This window comes from Monopterus albus, unplaced genomic scaffold, assembly GCF_001952655.1.
Source record: "Monopterus albus unplaced genomic scaffold, M_albus_1.0 scaffold334.1, whole genome shotgun sequence".
Classification (NCBI taxonomy): Eukaryota; Metazoa; Chordata; class Actinopteri; order Synbranchiformes; family Synbranchidae; genus Monopterus; species Monopterus albus.
Window position 1 is genome coordinate 409672 of NW_018128214.1, and position 4518 is coordinate 414189.

Genomic DNA, 4518 nt, shown 5'->3' on the forward strand with positions numbered 1-4518 from the left:
GAGGACATGAAGTTAACTGGGGTGAGAGTAGAGGATGCTGAGGATAGTTAGGTGGAAACAGATGATTCGCTGTGGCAACCCCTAACGGGAACAACTGAGTGAAGAAGAAGATGCAGAAAAGTCACTAAAAAACAAACCGCACTAACTGCTCAGTGGCTCAGTGTCTGAGACATCACGTCTTGCTTGTTGGAAGCAGCTAAGACGCCCGCAGCTCATCCATCCACACCACTTATTCCTGAACAGGGCTGCTGGTTAGTGGTGACAATCCAGGCTGACACTAGACGAGAGGCGGGGGGCCCTCACCTGACTTAACATGCTTGACCCACGAACATGGGGAACCCTCCTGTTATGTTCATTTCTCAGGTGATGCCTGCTCAGCAGTTATGTTCGTGGGTCAATTTGACCCGCAACATAACAGGAGGGTTTTAAACCTCATTGAAAATCTATGGGGTATTGTCAAGAGGAAGATGAGGGAACACAGACTCCGAAATGCAGACAAGCTGAAGGCCAATCAAAGCAACTTGGGCTACCATAACACCTCAACTGTGTCAAAGGCTGATCGCCTCCATGCCACGCCGCCTTGATGCAGTAATTAATGCAAAAGGAGGCCCAACAAAGTACTGAGGACATAATACAGTACATTAACACACTTTTCAGAAGGCCAACATGTGTTTAAGATCCTTTTTTTATTGGTCACATGAAATATTCTAATTTTGTGAAATACTGGATTTGGGTTTTTTTTGTCTTTAATCCATAATCATCAAAATCAGTAAAACAAAACCTATTCAGAAGGTACTCAGTCCAGCCAGTTTCACCTTCATACTGGCAAGACACCAGTTAAACCAGTACAATCTCACTGTCAGTTCTCTGCAGCCGAGACAGAAATACTAATTTCATATCACTTATTAAACGCCACTTGAACAAGCAGCCGTTAGAGGCAAAGCCAATTACTTGAGTAACTTGGTCAACAAACCAGTGAACAATGAACAAAGCCTGTCACGACTCATTCCCAGAATGCACAGAGACAAAGGTTAAAAGGTCCTCCTGCAGGTGTGGCTGGTTCGTCAGAAGTCAGCATCCACTCTGAAGGTTTTGTCCGTGGAGCCAGACATCACGCCCATCCTCTGGTACTCGCCCACACGCTTCTCAAAGAAGTTGGTCTTTCCCTCCAGAGAGATGTTCTCCATGAAGTCGAAGGGGTTCTCCACCTGGTAGATCTGCACACAGAGCAGGAGTTAGTTCTGGAAACTGGACCTACATTATCACAGTGTTTCACTCAGTTCTGTTTGGTGGCCATACTGTTACTGTTGACAGTTTCAGTCAAAGCTATAACTGTTGACAATAAACAGTGGCCCACACTTCAACATAAAAACACCTCAGACCTTCCTACAAGTTTGAAACAGAATGAACAAGTTGCACTGACCTTGTTGAAGCCGAGCTCCAGGATCAGTCTGTCGGCCACAAACTCGATGTACTGCTTCATCATCTCGCAGTTCATCCCGATCAGCTTCACCGGCAGAGCATCCGTCAGGAACTCCTGCGCACAAAACACAAACCAGATGAGTGAACTGGGAGACCATCACCCAGACCAGTGTGTTCACCTGTGGGTGCCGTTGTCAACATACCTGTTCAATCTCCACGGCGTTCCTGATGATGGCGGTGACGGTTTCTTTGGGCGGCTTGTTCACCAGGTGCTTGAACATCAGACAGGCAAAGTCACAGTGCAGCCCCTGAAACCAGCATTTCCAGTTAGAGCACAGCACTGGTTCCAACAGTCAAGACAAAACCTATTCAGAAGGTACTCAGTCCAGCCAGAGTTTCACCTTCATACTGGCAAGACACCAGTTAAACCAGTACAATCTCACTGTCAGTTCTCTGCAGCCGAGACAGAAATACTCATTTCATATCACTTATTAAACCCCACTTGAACAAGTAGCCGTTAGAGGCAAAGCCAATTATTTGGTCAACAAACCAGTGAACAATGAACAAAGCCTGTCACGACTCACTAGACAACAGAGGGACGTCAGCAAATGTCTCAGAGACCAAAAAGCAGCAAACTCCTCACATCAGAGCAGCTGGAACCATTAAATGTGTCAGGTCTAATGAACACTGAAGTTACTGATCGATTAGTCACCTCGTCTCTGCTGATGAGCTCGTTGGAGAAGGTCAGGCCGGGCATCAGGCCTCTCTTCTTCAGCCAGAAGATCGCAGCGAAGGACCCAGAGAAGAAGATTCCCTCCACGGCCGCGAACGCCACCACACGCTCTCCTGGGACATCGACAGACACAGACGATCAATACCAAACCCGATCACTGGGGGACAGTGTGGTGTCACAGAGAGCAGATTTACCGTAGGTGGCGCTCCTGTTGCCGATCCAGTTGAGCGCCCAGTCAGCCTTCTTCCTCACGCATGGCAACGTCTCAATGGCATTGAACAGGTATTCTCTGAGGGTCATTGAATGCACCATTACATGGGAGCACAGACCAGTGACACACCAGTAAAACCAGTAACAGACTGAGCCCTCACCTCTCCTTGGGCTCCTTGATGTAGGTGTTGATGAGGAGGCTGTACATCTCAGAGTGGATGTTCTCCATGGCGATCTGGAAACCATAGAAACACCTGGCCTCCGTCACCTGCACTTCCTGTGTGAAGCGCTCCACCTGGTGGTCGCAGTCAAACAACATCAGAAGTCAGAGCTGAACCAGTAACTGATCAATAGTCACTGCTCTGAGGCCCCAGGTTTCAGGTGCATCACCCTCACCAGGTTCTCGTTGACGATCCCGTCGCTGGCGGCAAAGAACGCCAACACGTGAGAGATGAAGTAGCGCTCCTCGTCCCTTAGAGACTCCCAGTGCTGCTGGTCCATGGACAGGTCCACCTGAACAAAGAGACCGTTTACAGAGACGGACAGAGACTACGAGGCTGCAGGACTCCTGAGCGGAGCGGCTGTGGCACTTACCTCCTCTGCGGTCCAGAAAGACGCCTCGGCTTTCTTGTACATCTGCCAGATGTCGTGGTACTGGATGGGGAAGATGACAAAGCGATGAGGGTTGTCCTTCAGCAGCGGCTCCACCTCCTTGCTGCTGCTGCTCTTCTTCACGGATTTGGGCTGAAAACATCCAAACAAGAACATCAGCTACAGACCAAGCAGCTCCAACACAACACACGTTAACTCATCTGTCGACAGTGATCTGATGCACGGCTGCAGCCGGTGATCATCTTCATTACCAGTTCATCATCTTGTCTATGAAGCAACAGAGCAGAGGCCTGGATTTGACTGGTAACGTTTAAGTTCAAGCTGAAACACTTAACCAAAGCAAATGACCAAACTCTTATCAGCTTTATTTTACAATCCGAGTTTCAAACAGAAAGGTTTAGTGGACCAGCTGAGAAAACAGAGCTGGTCCCAATAAAAATAATCATGGCCAGTTTAAATGTGGACAAACAGAATTGTCTCATGCTTGAGAATCATTTGATCTAGAACATATACACATATATAAAATATCACATCTCATCTTTCCAGACAGAAACCCTGCCCTGAAGACGTAAAGACTCCTACTGAGACATCTGAGCTGACGATTATGAAGATGAACACAAAGAGCTGATTGTCCACGTTGGCGCCACAACCGCAGTTTTAGGCGCCACGTGAACAAACACAACCAAACTATGTTTATCTGAACAGAAGTATAAATAATGTGTTTGGAATACTGAAGGTTTCTGACGTGTTACAGGTTTTCAGTCACTTACCGAAGCGTCGTCGAAGATTTTCCGCGCGGTTTTCGAGGCCAGTATGCGGGTGTTGTTCAGGCTCGGAGGCTGCGTCAGAGAGACAGACTTCAGGGTCACAAACTAGTTTCTCTGCTCAGTTTACACGATTTAGTTGGAAATACACATCACACCCGCCTCGGCCAGGCTCAGCTGGTCAGGAAATGGCTGTCATGAGTCTTCACTACACAAAGGGCTTAATGTTAGCCTCTAAAACAAAGTGTAACGTTTCAACTGAGGATGAAACCAGAGTTTTACGGTATTTTCCTTCTCACCGTGTTTTCTTTGTCCAGTGCCATGTTGCTGATCCGGCTGCTGAGAGACTGTTCAATCTTCAGGCACAAAGGAGATCGAGGAGAACGAGCAGAATGCATTTCGATCTTCTAAAGGTTCAGACGGATAAATAAAATAAATTAAGGAACTAAAAGGGAAAAAAAACAAGAAACTATGAAAGCTCAACTAAAAGCAGAAGACTTACAAACTGAAACCTGTTGTCCGCTCGCTTTTTTATTTAACTCTTGGCGCTACAACGCAACCAGCCAATAGAAACGCACCTTGGGGAGGCTCTTTAAAATGACGCAGCCAATCGGGTTGCGAGTGGTGTTCACGTGACACCTGAAGCGTTGCGGAAGAAATCTACCGGTTTTTTGTTACAAAACTTGAAGACGAGCGCTTACTAAATATGTCTAAGTTTGACAAAATTGACACATATTTCATGTTTTAAAACCCTTAAACAGTTCAACTAATACAAAA

At 46.9% G+C, this 4518-nt stretch overlaps 1 protein-coding gene across 1 annotated transcript; it reads right to left on the reverse strand.

Annotated features, from left to right (window-relative positions):
* Positions 1–1047: 1047 nt before the first annotated feature.
* Positions 1048–4228, reverse strand: rrm2 (ribonucleotide reductase M2 polypeptide). The gene is made up of 10 exons (XM_020624655.1): positions 4041–4228; positions 3748–3816; positions 2960–3109; positions 2762–2878; positions 2527–2660; positions 2350–2444; positions 2135–2268; positions 1626–1730; positions 1424–1537; positions 1048–1217 (listed from the first exon to the last, which is right to left on the reverse strand). Exons 1-10 carry the CDS (start codon positions 4137–4139, stop codon positions 1065–1067), a joined length of 1170 nt encoding a protein of 389 aa, XP_020480311.1. The 5' UTR covers positions 4140–4228; the 3' UTR covers positions 1048–1064.
* Between the last annotated feature and the right edge of the window lie 290 nt (positions 4229–4518).